Below are 25,182 nucleotides of genomic sequence, written 5' to 3' on the forward strand. Positions count from 1 at the left end.
CACCAGCTAGGTAACCTGGAAAACGTGGACAGTTGGTAGATCTCGAGGACCGGTTTGGCCACCCCTGTTCTACAGCAACTCTCACCAAGTGCATTCTATGTAGCAGCAAAGTCTGCTCCCTCTGCGTCACTACAACCACCTGCAGGCAACCCCCACACACACAGGTAGGACATCCACCTTACACCCAAAAGTGCTCCATGGAATCAAACCTACAATTTCTTCTTATATCAGAATGAAATGTCCGCCCTTTGTTAATGTGCATTTAATTTCTATATTGTCTTATGCTGTGGACGTTGCCTATTTCCCCCCTTCCCCTGTATGCTGTAACAACTACTAAACTATCCATGCACCATGGAAAGTACCTGACTGAGCATCTGGCACAATGACAGGAAGTGATCTACAGAGAGGGAATCCAGCACTGACAGGAAGTGGTCTACAGAGAGGGAATCCAGCACTGACCGGAAGTGGTCTACATAGAGGGCATCCGCCACAATGACCGAAGAGGTCTACAGAGAAGGCATCCGCCACAGTGACCAGAAGAGGTCTACAGAGAGAGAGCATCCGGCACAATGAATCAAAGTGGTCTACAGAAAGGGCATCCAGCACTGACTGGAAGTGGTCTACAGAGAGTGCATCTTCCACACTGACCAGAAGTGGTCTACAGAGAAGGCATCTGCCACACTGACCAAAAGAGGTCTACAGAGAGAGAGCATCCGGCGCAATGACCCAAAGTGGTCTACAGAAAGGGCATCCAGCACTGACTGGAAGTGGTCTACAGATAGGGCATCTTCCACACTCACCAGGAGTGGTCTACAGAGGTCATCCACCACACTGACCAGAAGTGGTCTACAGAGAGCTCATCCGCTACACTGACAACAAGTGGTCTACAGAGAGGTCATCTGCTACTCTGACCACAAGTGGTCTACAGAGAGGTCATCTGCTACTCTGACCACAAGTGGTCTACAGAGAGGTCATCTGCTACTCTGACCACAAGTGGTCTACAGAGAGGTCATCTTCCACACTGACCAGAAGTGGTCTACAGAGGTCATCCACCACACTGACAGGAAGTGGTCTACAGAGAGGTCATCCGCTACACTGACTAGAAGTGGTCTACAGAGAGGTCATCCGCTACACTGACTAGAAGTGGTCTACAGAGAGGTCATCTGCTACTCTGACCACAAGTGGTCTACAGAGAGGTCATCTGCTACTCTGACCACAAGTGGCCTACAGAGAGGCCATCTTCCACACTGACCAGAAGTGGTCTACAGAGAGGTCATCCACCACACTGACAGGAAGTGGTCTACAGAGAGGTCATCCACTACACTGACCAGAAGTGGTCTACAGAGAGGTCATCTGCTACTGTGACCAGCAGTGATCTACAGAGAGGGCATCAAGCACACTGACTGGAAGTGGTCTACAGAGGTGAGGGCATCATTATAGTCCAGGTTTTAAGCATATCCATGCTTGAGGCCTTAAAACCTGGGCTGTAATGGTGGAATTTAAGAAACTGATCTAGAGTGCAACCGACACACTCATTTGGGTCTGTGGAATGGCCGGTGCTAAAGGTTACAGCACGGAAGCAATGGCCACGGTCAAACTCTCTGCGAATACGAATTTCCCATCTGAATGTAGACCAGCAATGAGACATTTAGATTTGTTTAAGCCTCCGAATTCTCCTCCACATTGCTTTTAGCTTTCCCAAACAGCACATGGGCTTTAATCCGTATGGATTGTAAATGCCTCCTGCAATTTAAGATATGGTCTAAGCTTTCCGGCCTGTGCTTCCCAGCAATGTATTTGCATAATCTGGCTGAGTCGTTACGCTGACCCAACCGAATCCATACTTCACCTTTGTGTTTAACCACCACTGGGAGCGGATTCTGCAGAAAGAGCAGACGATCCAACGCAACAAAAAGTTCAGCAAATTTGTTCCTTTTGAGGTCTCAAGAAAATTTGCAAATAAAAAGGTGCATTTATGACTAAACCAATGAGGATCGTTAGCTATACAATCACTGCCACAGAGATCTTTAAGGACATGAAAAAAGCGCAGTATAGATTCGGTAATACCCAGAAAGTCAATGTATGATTTAAATAGGGAGAAAGATCACCGCAGCGGAGATACCAGCGTTGCTTCCTCTGTGTCACAGCTACCGCCATACACACAACCAACATTCTTCTATTAACATTATTTGATATTTAGCATCTTTAATCCGTCAGAAAAAGTCTTCCTGTCCTGACAATCCGTGGGAGCGGGTAATCCAAACCCATCAGCAGCGTGCCAGGGTTATTGTGCGAGCAGCAGAAACTGCTTTACATACAAATTGAAAGTTGTTCACAATCTCAACCCAGTTCTTTCAAGATGGAAGCTGTGCGCCGGGAGAAGTAACTCTTTAATGCACGGAATGCGATTTGTCGTGACACAGCACTATTGGACTTAAGGTGCCAGGTAAGACCTCTAATTGCTTTTTATTAAAGGACAGCATCATTAAAAATGGTACCCGGGTATATACTACCATCCAACGTGTCCAGTGTCTAGGTCAACACTATGTGGCCGACACGCCCAAGGTCAATATACTGTAGACGAGAGGTTAATGCAAGCAAAAGGTCAACATAAGTTTTTTACCTTTTTTTTTCCTTGATTTTTTTTACTTTTTCAAACTTGACGAAGTAGGGAGGCCAATCGGGTTGGGATCATTTGGTCTACAGCATAATGGTCGACAGTCATTAGGTCGACATGGTTATAGGTTGAAAGGTCAGTAGTTCGACAATGTCTAAGTCGACAGTGAAAATGTCGACATGAGATTTTTCACAGTTTTTTTACTGGAATGTCAACACAGTCGACATAGACACAGTTTAAAGTGCACCGCATCGCTTGCTGCGCTCGCTATGTGTCTGGCACGGTGCCTCCCTACACTCGGCACACTATTTTATTCTCCCACCACCCCCTAGTGGATGGTAGGGCATGAAATACCGCTTGTCAGCACATGTCGGCTGAAAAAACTGTAAAAAACCCCATGTCGACCTTTTGACTATTGACCTAGACAATATCGAACTAATGACCTATCGAACTAACGACCTGTCAACCTAGAACCATGTCGACCTTTTCCCTAATGGTGTCGACCTAATGACTGTCGACCATCATGCTGTAAACCAAATGACCGCATCCCGGCCAATCACAGATTGAAAAAATGCTCCGGGATTGGCCTCCCTAGTTGGGAGCTCTGGATTGTGAATATTACATTTTTGTAATATTAGTTTCAAATATTAGTTTCAAACTGAGTGGGACATTTATGAAGATGGGATTTCTCTTTCAGATGAGATGTTACTATGGGCAACCAATCAGATACGATCTACTATCTTCTAGAAGGTGTTAAATAAATAAGTAAATTATTTTTGGTTGCCCATAGCAATATCCCCTGTGAACTAGAACTCCCATCTTAGTAAATTTCCCCCTAAAACTTTAATGATGTCTGGATACGGTTTCTAGCTCCACCTAATTGAGACACAATTTACAGTTTTCTTGTAGTAAAACAAACACAACTTAAACAATCTTAACATACACATAGATAATAAGGCAGATTTTATTTTTCTATCTGGTCACACACAAGAATAGCAGCAGCCTCTGTACTACTGGGACAGGAATCAGGAGAGCTAGTGATGTCACTGCTGATATAGGGGGCCCGGGTACAGTATCCCACGCTCCCTTAATCTGGCTATTGCGTGTCAATCATATGTTGTGACTTATTGACCTCAAGTTCCTAGGTTTCATTTTATCACAACACAGGCCACCAGGAAATATCACTTCATCACCTTTATTTGTTACAAACTTGTACAAAATTGCAATTCCACATTAGTTACATTATGTCTAAAACAAACATTTGCTTAATTCCCTAAATGTTACAATAACAAAAATTGTGAATAAAAACTTCTCAGGTTGTTACAATGTGTTGACGAGGCCTCCGGGAAGCAGCAGCTCCTGATGGGACTGGTGGGTAAGCTGGAACTGAGTGCAGGGAGGGCGGAGCTGCGAATGCTGGTGCCGTGTTACGGGGTGTGGCCGGTTCTCCATCTAGCCAATCTCCGCTCTTCCGCATGTTTGTCTGTGAGATCTTTAACGTAATAATCGTTGCAACAAACTGAGAAAAATGCTGAACTTCCAAAAATGTCACTAGTGATAGAGTCCATTGGTGCGAGGCAACCTGTGGGTCTCCAGTCAGAGGCTGGCAGGGCATGCTGGGACTGCTAGTTCCAAGTCAGCTGAAGAGGTACGAATTGCCTATATCTTTCAAACAATGTAAATAAAAAATAAAAAAAAGAGGTGCAAAAATAAAAAACTTCCACTGAAGAATAAAAAAATTCAAAAAATAAAATAAAATTCCATCTTGTGTGGCCTAGCTGAAGAGTGACATCCAACGCTCTCCGCTGCGGGGTCTGCAGTTAGCTGAATCCTTCCGGTTAGTAGCGCGTGTCCGGGCTGTATCTCCGAGGATTATCCGCTGGACAGAACTTCAGGATCTGTGTTGTGAAAACAGGAAATTGTGCTTAAGCCGCCTGGTAAAGGCCACGTTTATTCTCACAGACAAAAGCCAAGTCATATACAAGACACAATCGGGGGACAGTTATGGAAACTGGTGCAGGGTAATAATGAAATACCAATCAAATAATTTCTTTGCTTTTATAACCTACACAAGAGTAGTCAAATGTATGAACATAAATGTCATATGGAAGCTTTAAACCCCTCAATACTCCTGCATTCCTTTATTAACGCTCAGTTAGCGCTATTCCCTTCCTCACACACTGTCATATGCAGCCCTGTCATCTTCTGATATACTCTGTCAGTGTTGGACTTGGGCATGAAGGGCCTATCGGAGGGATGCCATTAGGGGCCCATGAAAAGGGGTGTGACCATGCTCTGGTAATGAACCTTAGAAAATCATAGTCCTGTGCATTATAATGTAACATATGTATAATGTATAATTCGAGTGTACTAGGATAGAGTCTGTAAACTGATCCTTAGAGGAGGAGGTGGATCCACAGGCAGTAGGGCCCTCTGGGGGGTTTTCCTATTCCCCAGTGGGTCAGTCCAACCCTGTACTCTGTGCTGTTGGGGACTCTGCTCCTCCCACTATATATCTCTCAGTCTGTGGCATCCTGATGCCTCCATTCCCCTTCTCACATCATGTCACTGTCCCCACTGACACATCGCACATCTCCTGATATACTCTGTGCTGCTGGGGACCCTGCTCCTCCCACTATATAACTCTCAGTCTGTGGCTTCCTGCTGCTTCCATTCCCCTCCTCACATCATGTCACTTCCCCTGTCACATGCAGCCCTGTCCTCACTGACACATCCCTCACATCCTGAAATAATCTGTGCTGCTGTGAACTTGCCTCCATTCTGATCCACTTTCCATGCCCACAATGGGGCAGATCACATATGAAGGAGCAGAGCTGACCTCGGCAAACACACCCAGCAGTGAGAAATGAGTCACCTGTGACCTAGCACCAGTTTTCAAAAAAGTCCCCAATGCCTGTAATGTATTCACAACACAGATCCTGCTCTACAGTCAGAGGATTCATTTCATTATTACATACTGTATTATTTACAATGCGCCACAAGTGGTTGGCAGCGCCGTATATAGGTCATACATTAGAACAATACAGGGTACACAGAACTAACCATTACAGTAACTAAGAAGCTAAATAGTTAAAGAACACAGCACAATGCTCAGTACACGATACAGCTGGGATGTAGGGAAGCAGAGGAAGTGCCTGCGTACTACCAGGGATGGCTGTCGCTGGTAGAGGCAGGCATTGTCTGCTATAAGGACAGTGGTACAGTCTGGTATCGGTAATAGAAAATTTAGATGAACCCACTTTGTCATCGTCGTCCCCCCCCCCAACCCCGACTTGGGGGGGGGGGGGGGGGGTGGAGGGGGATTTTGATAATTAAACACTACATTGTAAGATGTCAGAATTCCAGCAATGGATAGAGTAAGATTGGATGGATGGATGGATAGATAGAGTAACAGAAGTATATACAGTATGTTTTCTTCACTGGCAGGTTTGGTGGATAACTTGATTCATTGTCTGATAAAGGCATTATACTCTTATAATCCTGCAAAACTGCCTCTTTGGTTCGATCACAATCTCCACCTGACATGTAAATGTAACAGCATAGAAGTAAAAGACTCTGACAAAAGATTCATATCTTAAGTGAAGAACAAAAAAAAGTGTCTGATCATTGAAGCTCCGCTCGTCTCCGATGTCAGTGGAGCCCATTAAAAACACGCAGGCTCTGACACATTGATGAATTGCAGAAAGGCGCGTCATTTTCTATAGGAACGACTGGGTTAATATATAGGTTAAACCGCAATAGTTCTTCAAAACAAACGCACACCAGCATTGTTTTTCTATTTCAAAGGCAGTCTGCAATAGCACAAGCGGACTTCACCCTCATCGCAGAATGAACAGCCGCATCCAGGGGGGCTCAGCCAGTTGGTACGAAAACGACAGAAGGCGTTGAAAAAGGAGAATGTTCCCCTCAGCTCCGAATAGTCCCTATGAGGACTAGGAGCATTCCTGGCCTGTTCCTTTGTGTACTAAGTGTTCTTTATTACCGGGAAGGATGAAAGCAAATCATACAGAGTATCACCTTACAAGAACAATACAAGGAAGACAATTTACCTCTTTAACAATGACAACAGAGAAACCAAGAAGACGGGGACAGAACTCCACCGGTTCGAGTACGGTATAAATATTTTCTACGGTTTATTTTGTACAGTTTTCAGGATTACACTGCCCTCAGGGGTGTTATAAGAGAGAAGGAGGCCCCTGTGCAGCATCCTCAGGCCGAGCCCCCTCCTCTGTGCCGGGAGTAGCAGGGGCTGAGCACTCTACTGTGCCGCCACAGATCTCCAGAACAATGGCGCTGCACCTCTGGACTCCGGATGGTAAGTATTTATAATGTGGTGTGGGCCCTTCCTGGGACTCAGGGGCCCTGTGCACCCATTATAAATAGACCACTGCTTCTACAATAAGTAACCATTTTCTTCGCAAAGTGGGCCTAATTCATGCTTGTACACAGGTGCGAGATTTCAGGATACAGGGTTGCCTGGGTGCAGAAATGGGTTACATTGGCTCCCCAAGTATATGGTCATGCAGACTGGCAAATGTGGCAGCGACGCTGACACCATCCCATGATCGCGGCTTAAGGCAAAGCAGATAAACCCCCAGAAAGACAAGAAACGCCTGAGTTTTTGCGCTCTCTGTGTTTGACTTTTCTCCCATCCCGAAGGAGTCTTGGTGCGAGCACAGTCTCCAATAACCCCCCTCAGGGGCGCGAACATTGGCAGAACTTTATAGAGATTGCTGGCATGACCTCTCACCCTGCAGGCATGACCTCTCAGTGCACACTCCTTGCACCGGATGTGAAAGTAGGGATCATACTTTCATACTCTTCCTCTGCAATTACCCCCGCACACCATCTGTGCCCTTCGACTCCACTTATTCTTATTTATATTTATTTATAGTTTTTATTTAATCACTTTGAATATTACATACTGTTGGACCAACCACTACAAAAATATACAGAGAGCATTTATAACAAAGCACGGATGGTGTAATGATTAGCATTACTGCTTCAAAGCACTGAAGACATGGGTCCGATTCCCACCAAAACCATATCTGTGTGGAGATTGTATGTTCTACCCCTGCTTGCATGGGGTTTCCTCTGTGTACTCCGGATTCCTCACACAATCCAAACATATACTGGTAAGTTACCTGTCTCCTGACAACACAATGATCCAGGACAGACTAGATCAGGCATGTCCAACGTTGGCCCTCCAGATGTTTTGAAACTACACATCCCAGCATGCTTTGCAATAGTTTTAGCATTCTCTAATAGCAAAACTGTGGCAAAGCATGCTGGGATGTGTAGTTTCACAACATCTGGAGGGCCAATGTTGGACATGCCTGGACTAGATGGACCAAGTGTTTCTCACCTGCCTTCACATTCTCTGATTCCATGTATACAGTAGTTTCGTTTTATGGCACTCCACCACCACAGCCACTCTATTGGCCCTTGGTTGTGGTACCACCATGGACATCCATATCCAAGACAAAGTTAGTAACATTTGGCCAAGTATCACATTCTTCCTACTATGAGGACGCTGGGCTTGTAGAATATGAACTGACCAAACTAATCACACCGGTGCACCCATTACCTCACTGTATATAATAACCTTCCCCTTCTTTATAATTGGACATCCAAGGGGAATTCCCTCCTTTAGATAATGGTAACAACCTTGGTTTGCCCATCCCGTCCTGCCCTTATTGTAGACGTTGGGTTAGGACCCTTAATGTAGGCGTTGGGTTAGGACCCTTAATGTAGACCTTGGGTTAGGACCCTTAATGTAGACCTTGAGTTAGGACCCTTAATGTAGACGTTGGGTTAGGACCCTTAATGTAGACCTTGGGTTAGGACCCTTAATGTAGACCTTGAGTTAGGACCCTTAATGTAGACGTTGGGTTAGGACCCTTAATGTAGACCTTGGGTTAGGACCCTTAATGTAGACCTTGGGTTAGGACCCTTAATGTAGACCTTGGGTTAGGACCCTTAATGTAGACGTTGGGTTAGGACCCTTAATGTAGACCTTGGGATAGGACCCTTAATGTAGACCTTGGGATAGGACCCTTAATGTAGACCTTGGGATAGGACCCTTAATGTAGACCTTGGGATAGGACCCTTAATGTAGACCTTGGGATAGGACCCTTAATGTAGACCTTGGGTTAGGACCCTTAATGTAGACCGTACACATTTTCCGTGAGCTCCTCACCTTGGCACACAAAGCAGCACTCATTCTCTGGGAGAACCTGATCTTCTTTTGAGCAGTTCAATGGCGGACAAGGACCTGTTACCTTCTGTAATGCTCCGTTCTGCAAGCAAATAACGACATTGCAATAAATGAGATGCAGGCGATACAATGGAACTAAAATGATACCTCACAACTCTGTTAGTCAACGTCCAACGTCGCTATTCGCATATCGGTCTATGTCCCACATGTTCCCCTTCTGCAGGTGGCAACGACAACTACTTAGCCGGTATTTAATGACCAAAAAATGTGTCAAAATAATATGACTGTACAGATCTCGTTCCATGTAGGAATCAGGCCCAGTACAGGTAAGTTTCCATATGAACTGTACACAATCAGGAGGTGCAACTAGATATTCGTAGGCCCCATAGCAAAAGTTTGTAAGGGCCCCCTATTTAGCAACTGATGGTGATAAATGTATATATTCACAATATATAAAGGCATCTCTCCAGTGGCGTAACTATAGCTCCGCAGCCCCCGCGGTGGCGGGGAGGCGCAGAGCAAGTTTGGGCGCCGGGAGTCTGCGGGGCTATAGTTACCCGCTGCTGTCTGCGGTACCTGCCTGCCGTGCCGTGACTGCCGTCACAGTCCCGTCTCTCCTAGCGCTGGATCCTGCTTCTATAATGAAAACGGACACTTAGAAAAAGTTTTCTGTCTGCAGTATGGGGGCAGCCATTTTCTAAGAGTCACGTTTCATTATCAGCAGCAGGAGCCAGCGCTACGGGACCGTGACGGCACGGCAGGCAGGTACCGCAGACAGCAGCGGGTGGGCAGGTATGGGCATGGGGGGGGGGCTGCCGAGGGGAGGGGGAGCAAATTTTTTTTAGCGGCGGGGGGGGGGGGGGGGGGGCGCATAATAAGTAGCTACGCCACTGCATCTCTCCCCATAACTAAGCACGAGTGGACTATAAAGAACTCTGCGGGTTCTGTGACAAACAATATCAATTATCACTATAATGAACTGACCTTAATATTGACACAGGGGTGTGTATGAAAGGACCAATCACAAGCCACAATCATTCTGCTGCAGCTTGTGATTGGTAACCCTCTTAACATTCTACCTGGATTCCTGTTTTGCCTGGGGCTATAACAGGAAGAATGACCCCCCCAGGGCTTATGCAGCCTACCTGACACAACACAATGGAAGAATATTATTAATATACATTTTCATAAATCCAGAAATTACTGTGCTCCCCCAAAATTCTCCTCTTTGTCCTTTCAGCAAAAGGCGTCCTGCTATTCTAATCTGTTTTAGCTCATTGTCCAAGAACAATTCCAGCCACGCATTGCACAAATACAATGTAAGGTTTTTCTAGAACAAATCTGATGTAGTGTATGCCATTGATATACATACACAGTAATACGATTAGGTCCCACAGATTATCCCTGTTCCATCTGAGGACTATACCTGTATATTTATTTGACACATTATTTGCTCTTGTAGGCTCCCACTGGTCAATGCTTTTGGCCCAATATCTGGCCGATAAGTGTAGGGTGATAGCAGGACATCACATAACCAGGGTAAGGCAACAAAACATTAACCCCTTGTTTGCTTACTTCGTAACTTCTTGGAAATCACATTAAAATACATCGCCGCCTGCCGCGATGCCAGCACATATGTACTAACATATGTGGCTGGCATCGCGATGCGGTGACGGAGCCCCCCCCCCCCCCCCCCCCCGGCGATACCTGTACTCTGGTGTGCGGGGGGTCTCAGTCACCTCCCTGCCGCCTGGCTCTCCCCTCACACCGGGGACAGCTAAGCAGGCTGTCCCCGGCGCCGCCTCCTCCCCACTGCAGCCGGAAGGATGTTCGGCTGCTTCACTAAGGGGAGGAGGGGTTTACCTTCCGGGTCCAGGAGGGGGGGATTGGCGAGGCGGTGGGTTTGCGTCGGAGACGGCGGGCAGGCGAAAAGAAGCCCATAGGCTTCTATAGGGTATCACTACCCAAAGGTGGCGATGCCCTTCAATGCGGTATCAGTTTTGATACATTGGAAAATGTGGTAAAACCGGAGTTTTACAGCATTTTCCGTTTGATACAGCTCGCCCTGAGTGACAACATTTTATTTCCATAATTTTCATGACAAGGATGGGAAATGTTTAAAAAAAAAAATGGACATGCTACAAATCAACTGAAATATCCTAATCAGTGCATGCAATCGATATATAAACAGAACCACTAGAATAAACATGAAGCAAATGAACGATGTAAACCATCGTGAGCAACCAGATTATTTTGGACGTTTTGCTGATCACGTCACGTGATAATTAACCTGATTGGTTGCAAGACTGTTAGAGCGTTGTGTGATCGTAGCCACTGCCCAGGTGATCAGACAAAACACTACACAGGACACGCCCACACCTTAGGCCACACCCATCTGATTACTCCCGGCACTGGTGCTATAGATCTTGTATAATCACGTGCACTTGGGATGGGTGAAGGAACCTCTGCACATGGTTATGGCACTGATTTGTTAAGATAGGTTGCGGCACTGATTCATCAAGCAGTTCAACCACTACAACTCTGCAAAAACAAATTATTTGTGTCATTTCTGGAGTCTATGATAAGCCGTTTAGGAAAACCTCATCTGCTGTACAAAAGGACAAGACTGGACAAATGTCCTTTAGGATTGGGGTAGGGTACACTAGGATCCTGGCTGTTGGGATCTATTGCCCCCAGCTGGCATTTTCATGGCATATTAATGTTATCAGCCCAGATGGCTGCACATATAACCACACCGGAACCTTGTCACAACCTAATGTAATCTGTACAATGTATCAAGCAGAAGAACTCTGCAGACCAGGGCGAACCAGAGGAACGGACGGCGGCTCCACATGTCACATGATCACTTTAATCAGAACTCCTAAAACAAGTCTGAGATAAAGGATTACACTCACTTTACATTCCCTGCAGCCCACAGTCAGGATCCGCTCACCTTCCGCCAGGACTTTTCCACCATAAACACATTTGGCTGTAAGAACAAGAAGTCGCGGTCAAATTTTGAGCGTTACATTACAGATTACAATACATTTGTAGGATATATGGATTGAAACTGTACATCAAACACCTGGGTTGTGTTCCAAACAAACCTCATGCCTACAGTATCTGTATAGTCTACCCATCATGGTTGGTGTAACGGTTGTTGGCACCCTAGGCAAAACTTAAACCTTCCTCCCACCCTACATTGCCACCAATACCCACTTTTCCAGCCCCTTAAATGAAAGTGTGGAGGTGGATTACACACAACAATGATGTCTTTCTCTTATACATTCTTCATTTTGTGCCAGACTTGCTGACACCCCCACATCCCGGGGCCCTAGGCTGCTGCCTAGTTATAGAGCCGGCCCTGCAGAGCATATTTGTGGCAGTTTCCATGTATAATTAGCCCAGTACCAACGGACAGGTGCGAACACCCAACATTGTACATCAGTTAAATCCAAAACATTTTTTCTTCAAAAAGTCTCCCCTGTGAACAGAATTTCCTTATAATATTAGAATTAAAGCCTCAAACCTGTGTTTCAAAATGACATTACAACAGTTTATTTCTTAAAACCTTTGCAATTAGGTCGTAAAAATATAACGGACATTGACGTTGTTGTAAAACATTTCTTTCAGAGTTTATTTACCCAAAACAAAACTTTGTGAACTGGAGATTCAGAAATCCGGCAATGGGCACATTACGATGAATTGTATAAACTTCTGAACTACAGAACGCTCGTGAATTTCCCATTAAGCACAAATAGTGCTGCGTTCTTCCTTCCAAGCGCAACTTTTTGTCCCATTGGGTCTCCACCATGAAACAACCACTCCATAAGCCCTCTGGAAGTATCTGTAAAACGCATCTTTGTTTTTCAATTTCCTCTCCTACAATTCCCCTTTACCTTCTTCTGGGAACGATGAGCGGATAAGTTTATCTCCACTTAGAGAAACAAGCGAGAGCCACCTGTCCTCAATTATCCCACTGCGGGTCCGCAAAATGTCAGGCAAAAACAGTTCCAATTTTGTTCTAAAGGGAGGAAAAAACTCACTTCAGAGCCCACAGCCGGATTTCTGGCTCTTTCAACATGAATGCTCACAAGTATAATCGCAGTCTGTCTCTTGGAGAAACAGGCAAAGCGGAAAAGCTGGCAATTACATTTCACTGCTGTGCGGCGACATAGGGTGTGTGTGTGTGGGGGGGGGGGGTAGCGGCAATTAAGCGCACATACCGCAGACAATATTATGGGGGGAAAAAAACCATTTCCAAGCACTTCGTCTTGCTCATTGACCATTTTAAGGCCCTGATCATAAATGGACCCCTGACCAGCCATAAACTAGTGGTTAGTGAATACTGCACCAGGTGTTGCCAGAGAGATAGGGTGCCCCATACCGATGTGCCATGCTGTATGTTGGCGCAAAAGCCCCTACTTTATCTACATGCCCTTGATAGTCCATTCCTTCTATATTTACATGGATCACATGGATAGGTCAGGATGGGATTTATTCTTTCCGCAGTTTACAATTAGGAATTACACAATACGTATATATATATATATATATATATATATATATATATATATATATATATATATATATTTTTTTTTTTTTTTCTGCAGCACCTGTCAAATTTTCTGTTTTACTCAACTTTCTCAATTTAATCCCCAAGGTCACCTGGCCGCCCCCATCTCCCACTCAAGCAACTGAGCACCTTCAGTCACACACACTCCTTTATTCAAGACATACATTTCAAAATACGCTCATACTTTCCATACAGCAGCAAATAGCACCACCAGTAAGGTGTCCGACTATTTTGTAATATGTACTTTACATAAAGTACAATAAGATTGAAGGCAACAAGATTGCGTACAACTAGTGAGAAATGTGCGATTAAAATAAACGATAATATTAATGTACTAAAGGAAAAAGTGCATAAATGATTATATAAGGTTGTTAGTGTCCAAATCCATTTCCCTGGGAGTGTTTTGTAAGTAAAAGCATTCTATAAATGTATGAAATGTTTATAAAGTCAAATAGATTTTGCATATACTGTACAGTATGTGTGTATGTATGTATGTGTGTGAGTGTGTAACACTATTTCTATAACATCACGATGATATGCAGTAGGTATGTGTGTGTGTAACACTATTTCTATAACATTACGATGATATGCAGTAGGTATGTGCGAGTGTAACACTATTTCTATAACATTACGATGATATGCAGTAGGTACGTGTGTGTGTAACACTATTTCTATAACATTACGATGATATGCAGTAGGTACGTGTGTGTGTAACACTATTTCTATAACATTACGATGATATGCAGTAGGTACGTGTGTGTGTGTAACACTATTTCTATAACATTACGATGATATGCAGTAGGTATGTGTGTGTGTAACACTATTTCTATAACATTACGATGATAAGCAGCAGGTATGTGTGTGTGTAACACTATTTCTATAACATTATGATGATATGCAGTAGCTGTGTGTGTGTGTGTGTGTGTGTGTGTGTGTAACACTATTTCTATAACATTACGATGATATGCAGTAGGTATGTGTGTGTGTAACACTATTTCTATAACATTACGATGATATGCAGTAGGTATGTGTGTGTGTAACACTATTTCTATAACATTACGATGATAAGCAGCAGGTATGTGTGTGTGTAACACTATTTCTATAACATTATGATGATATGCAGTAGCTGTGTGTGTGTGTGTGTGTGTGTGTGTGTGTGTGTGTGTGTGTGTGTGTAACACTATTTCTATAACATTACGATGATATGCAGTAGGTATGTTTTCAGCCTTTTGCAGCATGGTGAGGTTCTGAGAATTCTATCTCCTGACAGCAGCACATTATAAATAGCCTTAATCTATCGGCGTTCGCACTTGGATCTCTCTAACACCGCACGGAAACACACTATTAGATGTAAGTGGAGATGTTGTAGTCAGGAGTCTGTCACATGCAATGTGCATCAGTCTGACAGATCGGTCTATAATAAGTCTGTCAGATTATGAGTCCGGCATATTAGGCCGAGTACTGTACACTGAAACGCTGCTGCTTCCTTCACACTATTCCGATATAAACCACATTATAAACCATAGCCTAACTATCCCTTACAGGCATCGGGGGCTTATTAGAGGCTTGCAGAATGGAGAGGCCGATCGCTAATAGCAGGTGCCATAACCATGGCACCTTTATAGCAGAAGCCCTGGGAAAGAGTGATATCTACTGTAGTTGTGCATAGCCATTTCCTCATATCGTCAGGGTGGGTGATGTCATAAGGAAGTTGATTGACCTCATGTTATAAGAGGTCACCGGCCAATGGAAATTTCTGAGCCTAGATAAATCCGCCCCCCCTCTCCCCTGGTACCTGCTTGTGGTGAAAAGGGTTCCCTCCCACCCTGGTTCCCTCCCACCCTGGCCGCCGGGGCAGGTTTGTGGTCCCGGTGGGGCCTGCTGTTCACACATGTCACCTGAATATATTTGCAATTGTCCCTGACAAAATGGGCACTGCCTCCTCTAGCATTCATAAAAAGAACCTCCTCTGAGGAGGCGGCCATTTTGTGAGGGACATCTCTCTCACAGTGTTGCTCCACATGCTGACTGTTTTTCTCTCTGCAGTGAGGCAGCCTGGATCGATTGTCCCTACAGTGCCCCCAGCACCCACTAGCACCTCCAAGCCAACCGGAGCTCTGCTGGGAATGGTGCTCTGCCACTGAATAGATGCCACTCCCATTAACAAAGGTTATGTAAGATTGTAAGATATATATATATCAGGACAGGTTTGCAGTTTCCAAAGCTGATGGTGGGAGGGGGGATGGGGGCTTCACCTGTGGGACTCTCAGAGCTTTGATACAGGTTTTCTTTACTCCACCTGCAGCAAAACATTGTCCCTTACATTTCATTGTTTTGCCTTTTGAGACTCTAAGCAGGCTCCACATCCATCTGCAATCAATTCTAATCCTCTCCCCAGCAACCACCCTTCGGACCCCTAGAGCCTATGCCACACATATCCATGCACCCCGGTACTCCCCGCAGGGCTCCGTAGCTAGAAGCCGCCACGTATTGCTCTGCTGATAATATGCGGCTCAATTTTGGCTTATAGTTTAAAACAACTTACTTAACAAATTCTCTGCACTTTAATTTTCACAGCCCATAAAAAACAATCATAATACATTGAGGTCTCCGATACATTTAAACAATTACCATATCACTTTATTTGCTAGTTCAGTCATGCGGGAATGTCACATTAAATTTCATTCTGCTTAGCAGGCATATTTCCTCCAGGAAAATCTCATAGGTGAGAATGGATGGAAATACCGGATTGTGGTTTCCTTGGTCGCAGTCTGATTTTTGTAAATGTACAGCTCTAAAATACACCAGATGCTCTTTAGTGGTGAGACAGCAACCAGGGCTAAGGGGCCCATTATCAAATAATGGGGCCCATTTACCAAATAATGGGGCAATTTATCAAGGAGCGGGAATTCTCTTTGTCACTCATTACACATGACACTACGGAATCCTCTTTGATGCTCACCACCACCGTTCTTTTAGTATAAATACATACATATACGGCCAAGTCAATTAACTGACGTTTAGTTAAATATTGCACCCAAAAAAAGAAGAATTGCTGAGAGCAACGCTGGCATTTTTAGCAGCTATTTCACAGCACCGTTGGCAATCAAGGGTTAATTTGCGAAAAGCGACGACTGCCTGACAAGCCAATTAAATTCAACTTGCTGTCAAAAAAAATTTAACGAAACCCAAAGAGCTCACAGCAAAACAAATATAAGCGATAAAGCCGGATTTACTTACGTCGGCAGATCTTACAACACTGCCCTGGAACATGGACTGGGAGGAAATCTGGAGAACAATTGAGAGGGGGGCACAACATCCGCCGGCACTCAACAGCGCCACTCTGGTGGAAGAAGGAAACAAAAAACAGTCACATTAAGCGCCACATCAGCAGGTCTTAAAAAATACAATCAAAAATACAGCTTAAGTAGCAAGGCTTGCTGGGATGTGTAGTTCCAAAACCGTGTAAAGTTGACCTATGACCGTAGATATGTATAGAATCTACAAGGTGCCTTTATGTAATGCATATATATGTACATTACCCAATTTCAGCTGTTATTATAATCTATATACAGTACATTCACATAAAGCCTCTCAAACCTGCAATTTCTTCCCATTAAATTCTAATGCCAGGAATCCTACTTGAAACCATCAATAATGACCATTTTCTCAATGTCTCCTATAGAAGGAGTCACGGTACTTCTCGACATCGGTAAGCCGGCGCTCTTGGTGCCATGTAGTATTTCCCAGGGATATAATTATTACACATACTACATCGCTGTCGGGAGGAGAGGGGGCTGTATTCACTTTCTATGCTCATGGTAATTTCCCACAGCCCTGTTACAGGGACATGAAGAGATGAAATATTCAGCTGCCCCGGCTCACAGGCACAGAGTGTCACGCACAGCACAGACCGCTGCAGCAATGCAGAGGTACGGAACACGGTTACCTACAGTCTGAGCCTTAGGCGGAGCGTTTGAGGCGTGTAATCCCTGCAGCACAGTGTACAAGGTACATAATGAGCCCTCCCTTTATATCGTACTGTAAAACATTAACGTACTGAGCTTGAAAAGTGATCAAATGGAGAGTGATAAACCGCCAGCTACTACCTGTCATGTCAAAGGCTGTGTTTGAAAAATGACAGGTAATAGCTGATTGGTTGGTGGTTTATCACTCTCAATTTTATCACTTTTGAAGGCTTCGTACGTCCCACCCATAGTCCGCCTAGAGCAGTACAGTTAGTTAGGTCCTCACCTGGTGGGAGGTACTCGGATTAGCTCACCTTACAGGTACAGTTCCGGCAGTGGTCGTCATCTACCCAGGAGTCCCTGTCCCTGTAGATCACACCCTGAACCTGGCAGGTCTTCTCGCAGTGACACGTTTCCAGCTGGCTGAGTCTGGTCTCTGCATAATTGAGCTGAAAGGGAAAGACACAATGTTCAATCTGTAACTTAGACCCATGTGTGGTATAAGTGCAGGCAAAAGGAAGATGCATGTGGAATTTAGCTGGATTGTGCCAGACAAGTCCCATAGTTAGGAGGTCAGACGGTTGGGTGTTGGCCAACTGGGCCTTGTCCTATTGAGATGTTGACCAGAGGGGATACCACCCAGCACCTTGCCCCATGTCTGCAGAAGAGGACCCATGTCTGCTATAGCAGCAATCAGACAACAGCACTCTCAGGCCTCCAGATCTGACAGTGTTGCCGGAGTGCCTGACAGCCAGTCCTGCCCTATCGGGATGCAGTTAGAAACCCGGCGGTCAAAACTGGTTTCCTCTTTTGTGACACTAAGGTTGTTACTGCAAATAACTAGTCACCCAGTCATGTAGCAGCAGCTGAATGCATAAAAGAATTCAAATATGGTCAAGAGGTTCAGTTGTTTACTAACCCAACACCAGAATGGGGAAGAAATGTGATCCAGGCATCGGTGGAATGAATGCTGTTCATTTATGTGTATAGAACATACTGCCAGCTTTCACACCCTGCCGGCGATATTCCTTGCATTTGGAGTGCCGTCATTTTTTTTGAGCCACAGTCAATTGCTATAAATGCCCCAATTGCCTGACATGCCGTTATTTACAACCAGGTCATTCTTTTAAGCATCTACACTCAGGCAACAAATACGAGGTTCTATGTCCCCCCGAGGGTAACTCTAGCTTAGCAGATTACATCAATCATGTGAAAAATACTGTATGTCTGTAGGAAAGTAAAACTGCAGTACAAGGGACACATGGTCTATAGCAGTGGTCTACAACCTGTAGCTCGCGGTCATACTATGGGTAGCGCTCCTAGCTACAGTACTGTTGTCAGCTGGGATTAAGTGCCTGAAATCAGGACCTGAATCTAGGAGCCACCACAAGGCAGGAGGAGAGAAGCAGCTGCAGAGGCATCCAGTGTCATTGGGGCAGATGTATTAAGCCTGGAGAAGAGATAAACTGGAGATAAACTGGAGATAACATGGAAGAGATAACGCACCAGCCAATCAGCTGTATTTGAAATATGACAGTTGGGATCTGATTGGCTGGTGCATTATCTCCTTCCACTTTATCTCTTCACCAGGCTTAATACATCTGCCCCATTGTCCCATAGCAGACTGGAGGCTGCTCCTGGGACACCACGAAGATGCACACCACCGGCAGCCACTGGTGGGAGACAGCAGAACAGCAGACACTCCCACAAAGAAAGAGGGGGGGATCCGTTGGAAGTTGGCCAGACAGGTCCACGGGGACCACGAGAAATTTGCAGATTTTTTCTAATTTTTGTTTTTTCCGTATATTTTATTAGAACAGCCAAAAGCAATTACATCAAAAAGGCCAGTACATTATAGAAGTGTTAGAAAAACAGCAGAACATATAGACAAGTAACTGGTCACCATATAATAACCTTACAAATATGGCTATTACTTTTCACATTTTTTACTAAACATAATAAAAAAAAAAAAAAGCGGTACTCTTTACCTAGAAGGGCGCCCACGATTTTGATCTTGGGCATCGCACGGTAAAAAATCGCGTCGGTCGCATCGCATGCGACCAACGCGATTTCCCATAGGGAACAATGTTAAATGTCCCAATTGACCCGATTTTCTATAGGGAACAATGTTAAATGGCCCACAGAGGCCAAAGAGGCACCCTGAAGTGTGAAATGGCCCCCCCAATTGTTAACGCCACCCCACGATCAACGTGAACCCGAAGCGTGGCGAGCGCAGCGAGCCCGCGAGGGGCGGCGGTACGCGTCCTACGACCTTTTCATACCCCCACTATCCACGTCGGCGTGGAGTTGAGAATAGAAAGTGTGGCGAGCGCAGCGAGCCACCGAGCCCGAAGCGTGGCGAGCGCAGCGAGCCCCGCGAGGGGACGCGGACACCTGTGAAGCCCGCGAGGGGACGCGGATACCTGTGAAGGTATCCGCTGCGCTCGCCACGCTTCGGGCTCGGTGTCTCGCTGCGCTCGCCACACTTTCTATTCTCAACTCCACGCCGACGTGGATAGTGGGGGTATGAAAAGGTCGTAGGACGTGTACCGTCGCCGCTCGCCACGCTTCGGGTTGACGTTGATCGTGGGGTGTCGCTAACAATTGGGGGGGCCATTTCACACTTCAGGGTGCCTATTTGGCCTCTGTGGGCCATTTAACATTGTTCCCTATGGAAAATCGGGTCAATTGGGACATTTAACATTGTTCCCTAAGGGAAATCGCGGTAATCGCGTCGGTCGCATTGCATGCGATTTTTTGGTCGCATGCGATGCGACCGACGCGATTTACATTTTAACATGTATTTCTATGTAAAATCACGGGCATCGCATCGGTCGCATCGCATGCCATTATAATGGCATGCGATGTACATGCGATGCCCGCAATGGGCGCCCTTCTAGGTAAAGAGTACCAAAAAAGCATATTATATCTTTATCAGAGATATATGTAATATTCGTAAAAAGAAGAGTTTAGAAAATAATGCAAAAAGGGAGGGTGAAAGAAATATGAAGAAAAAAAAAAGGAGGGGTACATTTTTTTTTAAACATCTTTAGTAGCTCTTCAAGCGGTTTAATTTTTCTTTAGAAGCTCACACCCCAAATAAGGGCCCTTATTCTGAATCGTGCGGTACGGCCCGCGTGCGGCCGTACCGCCGATGTTTTCAGTCTGCACATGCGCAGAGGTCAATCTGCGCATGTGCAGCCCAATTCGCCGCAGACGTAGTTCGTCCGCCGCAAAGGGGGCGTATAGGGGCGTGAGGGGCTTCATACCCTCATTTCCCTATGCATACGCCCCGCGTTTCATGGGCGTTCCCATGCAAACGCGGGGCGTATGCATGCTAATGAGGGTATGACGCCAGTGATGGGGGCGGGAAGCTGACGTCGCCGGATGTCAGCTCTCAGCCCCCATACAAGCTATCACACGGACGATTGTCCGTGTGGTCTCAGCTTGCGGGACCTGGTGGGGCGTGCGGCCCTGCCTTCGATGGTCGCCGACCATCGAATGCAGGGGGCAGCTCCCACCATGGTGGAGGCGTACGCCCCACCATTTTCATGCGGATCGCCAGCCGTCCGTGTACGGACGGCCGTGGCGATCCGTATAGTAGGCGGGGATTGGTTGGTGCGGCCGGAGCCCCGTATGCGGCTCTGGCCGCACCGATCAGAATAAGGGCCAAGGTTGGCGACCTCTGGTCTATAGTGACTGTAGATCAGGGCAATTGCGGCCCTCCAGATGTTGAGGAACTACACATCCCAGCATGCCTTGCATCAGTTTCAGCATGGCCACATAGCAAAACTTATGCAAAGCATCCTGGGATGTGTAGTTCCTCAACATCTGGAGGGCCGCATTTGCCCAGCCCTGCTGTAGATCTACCTGTCCCAGCAACTGGAAAAGGACACAATGACTGTCCCCTAGGGGTTACAATGTAACACTTGGGGCTTTATATACAAGTCCTGCTTCCCAGGGGATACGGTCGGTTGGTCGTCAGTCATTAGGTTGACACCACTGGGTCAACATACTGCAAGGTCGACAGGGGTCTAGGTCGAGATTGGACAAGGTCGACATGGTCTAGGTCATCAGTCAAAAGGTCGACAGTCAAAAGGTCAAAATGGGTTTTTCACTGTTTTTTGAGCCGACGTGCTGACAGGCGGTATTTCATGCCCTACCATCCACTAGGGCGTGGTGGGAGAATAAAATATTGTGCCGAGTGCAGTGAGGCACCAGACCCAAAGCATGGCGAGTGCATCAAGCCATGCGAGGGGACGCGGTGCACTTAATCCGATGTCCATGTCGACTGGGTTGACATTCGGGTAAAAAAAACAGTGAAAAACCCCATGTCAACCTTTTGACTGTTGACCTAGACCATGTCGACCTAATGCTTGTGTCGACATCGTCCCATGTCGACCTAGACCCGTCAACCTTGCAATATGTCGACCCAGTGGTGTCGACCTAATGACTGTCGACCATCTTTAGGTCAACCATATGATCTATACCCCTTCCCAGCATGTGTGCTAGATAGGAGCTGTCCAGCATCACCAGCTCCTGATCAGGGTACACTCTGCTGTGGAGAACACAGCTGGTCACCTCCATCATCCGGCACACAATACACACAGCTGGTCACCTCCATCATCCGGCACACAATACACACAGCTGGTCACCTCCATCATCCGGCACACAATACGCACAGCTGGTCACCTCCATCATCCGGCACACAATACGCACAGCTGGTCACCTCCATCATCCGGCACACAATACGCACAGCTGGTCACCTCCATCATCCGGCACACAATACGCACAGCTGGTCACCTACATCATCCGGCACACAATACGCACAGCTGGTCACCTCCATCATCCGGCACACAATACGCACAGCTGGTCACCTCCATCATCCGGCACACAATACGCACAGCTGGTCACCTCCATCATCCGGCACACAATACGCACAGCTGGTCACCTCCATCATCCGGCACACAATACGCACAGCTGGTCACCTCCATCATCCGGCACACAATACGCACAGCTGGTCACCTCCATCACCCCGGCACACAATACGCACAGCTGGTCACCTCCATCATCCGGCACACAATACGCACAGCTGGTCACCTCCATCATCCGGCACACAATACGCACAGCTGGTCACCTCCATCATCCGGCACACAATACACACAGCTGGTCACCTCCATCATCCGGCACACAATACGCACAGCTGGTCACCTCCATCATCCGGCACACAATACGCACAGCTGGTCACCTCCATCATCCGGCACACAATACGCACAGCTGGTCACCTCCATCATCCGGCACACAATACGCACAGCTGGTCACCTCCATCATCCGGCACACAATACACACAGCTGGTCACCTCCATCATCCGGCACACAATACGCACAGCTGGTCACCTCCATCATCCGGCACACAATACGCACAGCTGGTCACCTCCATCATCCGGCACACAATACGCACAGCTGGTCACCTCCATCATCCGGCACACAATACGCACAGCTGGTCACCTCCATCATCCGGCACACAATACGCACAGCTGGTCACCTCCATCATCCGGCACACAATACGCACAGCTGGTCACCTCCATCATCCGGCACACAATACGCACAGCTGGTCACCTCCATCATCCGGCACACAATACGCACAGCTGGTCACCTCCATCATCCGGCACACAATACACACAGCTGGTCACCTCCATCATCCGGCACACAATACACACAGCTGGTCACCTCCATCATCCGGCACACAATACACACAGCTGGTCACCTCCATCATCCGACACACAATACACACAGCTGGTCACCTCCATCATCCGGCACACAATACACACAGCTGGTCACCTCCATCATCCGGCACACAATACACACAGCTGGTCACCTCCATCATCCGGCACACAATACACACAGCTGGTCACCTCCATCATCCGGCACACAATACACACAGCTGGTCACCTCCATCATCCGGCACACAATACACACAGCTGGTCACCTCCATCATCCGGCACACAATACACACAGCTGGTCACCTCCATCATCCGGCACACAATACACACAGCTGGTCACCTCCATCATCCGGCACACAATACACACAGCTGGTCACCTCCATCATCCGGCACACAATACACACAGCTGGTCACCTCCATCATCCGGCACACAATACACACAGCTGGTCACCTCCATCATCCAGCACACAATACTAGGGGGGAAATGTAATAGGGAAAGAGATTCAGAAAGTCAGAGATTTGGTAAGATTTGGACCTGTGTCCATACCTGCTTGGGAGGGGAGGCTGACATCACATGACCTCAGAGCCCGCCCCCATCTCTGTCCAGGATAGAAGTATAGACCTACTTTTATCCACGAAGGGAGGAAAACAATCATTCGATGGTGAGAGACCATCGAATGATGTTTCCTCTGTGCGGCTGCATGCGAGCAAATGTGTAAGTGTATATACTGTGTTGGCAGGGGGCGTACATTTGTCGGGGCGCCGTTTAGTGGCATTTAGCCTAGTGCACGGGACTGAATCAGACCATAAGTGATATGGAATATCTGCAGTATTATTACTGGTGTAGACACAGTACGGAGACTCCCTGCTGAGATCCCAGAATACATGTAATATATGTAACCAGAGTGCGGCAAAGCGTAGATTTATGTACATGTGTCTCTATCATTCTCCCTGTTGGTGGTAGAACAGCTCCGCACTAATCACATGCATTATGAGACTGCACTGACAGAGCGCTGCACACTACGAGCACACACCCAGTATGTACAGTACTGTATATACTGATCTAGTACTGAGCACACACCCATTATGTACAGTATATACTGATCTAGTACTGAGCACACACCCATTATGTACAATACTGTATATACTGATCTAGTACTGAGCACACACCCATTATGTACAGTATACACTGATCTAGTACTGAGCACACACCCATTATGTACAGTATATACTGATCTAGTACTGAGCACACACCCATTATGTACAATACTGTATATACTGATCTAGTACTGAGCACACACCCATTATGTACAGTATACACTGATCTAGTACTGAGCATACACCCATTATGTACAGTATACACTGATCTAGTACTGAGCACACACCCATTATGTACAGTACTTTATATACTGATCTAGTACTGATCAGACACCTATTATGTACAGTACTGTATATACTGATCTAGTACTGAGCTCACACCCATCATATACAGTATATACTGATCTAGTACTGAGCTCACACCCATCATATACAGTATATACTGATCTAGTACTGAGCAGACACCCATTATGTACAGTATATACTGATCTAGTACTGAGCACACACCCATTATGTACAGTACTGTATATACTGATCTAGTACTGAGCACACACCCATTATGTACAGTATATACTGATCTAGTACTGAGCACACACCCATTATGTACAGTACTGTATATACTGATCTAGTACTGAGCACACACCCATTATGTACAGTATACACTGATCTAGTACTGAGCACACACCCATTATGTACAGTACTTTATATATTTATTTATTTACAGTTTCTTATATAGCGCAGCAGATTCCGTTGCGCTTTACAATAGTAGACAGTGATAAGACAAACTGGGTAACAACAGACAGACTTGGAGGTAGGAGGGCCCTGCTGCAAGCTTACAATCTATAGGGATATAGGGGGGGGGAAACATAAGGACAGGCACCAGTAATAGCATAGCAGTTACAAATCCAGAAGGGAAGCTATATAATACATAAGTGCCTCGGAGGGTTATGCATGTAGAACTTA

General features: G+C 46.2%; 1 protein-coding gene across 7 annotated transcripts in view; it reads right to left on the reverse strand.

Annotated features, from left to right (window-relative positions):
- Window positions 1–25,182, reverse strand: part of NELL1 (neural EGFL like 1) — a 558,514-nt gene that overhangs the window by 349,475 nt on the left and 183,857 nt on the right. For all 7 annotated transcript variants that reach the window (XM_083164040.1, XM_083164038.1, XM_083164037.1 and 4 more), the window contains exons 8-11: window positions 17,714–17,848; window positions 16,672–16,774; window positions 11,771–11,844; window positions 8,838–8,937 (exon numbers count right to left, since the gene is read on the reverse strand). In XM_083164040.1, the coding sequence (XP_083020166.1) occupies window positions 8,838–8,937; window positions 11,771–11,844; window positions 16,672–16,774; window positions 17,714–17,848 (412 nt within the window). The remainder of the gene's footprint in view (window positions 1–8,837; window positions 8,938–11,770; window positions 11,845–16,671; window positions 16,775–17,713; window positions 17,849–25,182) is intronic.

The sequence above is a fragment of the Crinia signifera genome, chromosome 11 (genome assembly GCF_055691185.1).
Source record: "Crinia signifera chromosome 11, ASM5569118v1, whole genome shotgun sequence".
NCBI lineage: Eukaryota > Metazoa > Chordata > Amphibia > Anura > Myobatrachidae > Crinia > Crinia signifera.